The 293-nt window shown below is 61.4% G+C and overlaps 1 protein-coding gene across 1 annotated transcript in view; it reads left to right on the top strand.

Moving 5' to 3' along the window:
* Positions 1–293, top strand: part of FAH (fumarylacetoacetate hydrolase (fumarylacetoacetase)) — a gene marked incomplete at its 5' end in the record, with an annotated part of 41,752 nt that overhangs the window by 9,343 nt on the left and 32,116 nt on the right. The window contains one exon of the mRNA XM_015560564.1: positions 229–291. Coding sequence (XP_015416050.1) covers positions 229–291 — 63 coding nt within the window. The remainder of the gene's footprint in view (positions 1–228; positions 292–293) is intronic.

The following is a 293-nucleotide window of genomic DNA, read 5'->3' as shown; positions in this document are numbered from 1 at the left end:
GTGCTCCCCCAACCTGGCCTGTGCCCTCGCGCCATCTGGGACCCTTCAGGGGATGTTGGAGAGCCAGTTTTGGCCCGATCCCACAGGCCACACTGAGGGACACCACTGGTGCCAAATTTCGTGCACCGGGCCTCTAGTAAAAATAGATCTTTTTAAAAAAGAATGCTGACATGTCTTCGGCCCCACGCGACGGCACTGACACGGGCGCCCTCTGCCTCCCTCTGCCAGGCTGCACTTACCCGTGGGCTACCACGGCCGCGCCTCCTCCATTGTGGTGTCGGGCACGCCGATCC

This window comes from Myotis davidii, unplaced genomic scaffold (assembly GCF_000327345.1).
Source record: "Myotis davidii unplaced genomic scaffold, ASM32734v1 scaffold2091, whole genome shotgun sequence".
NCBI lineage: Eukaryota > Metazoa > Chordata > Mammalia > Chiroptera > Vespertilionidae > Myotis > Myotis davidii.
This window is presented reverse-complemented; position numbering and strand designations above follow the sequence as displayed.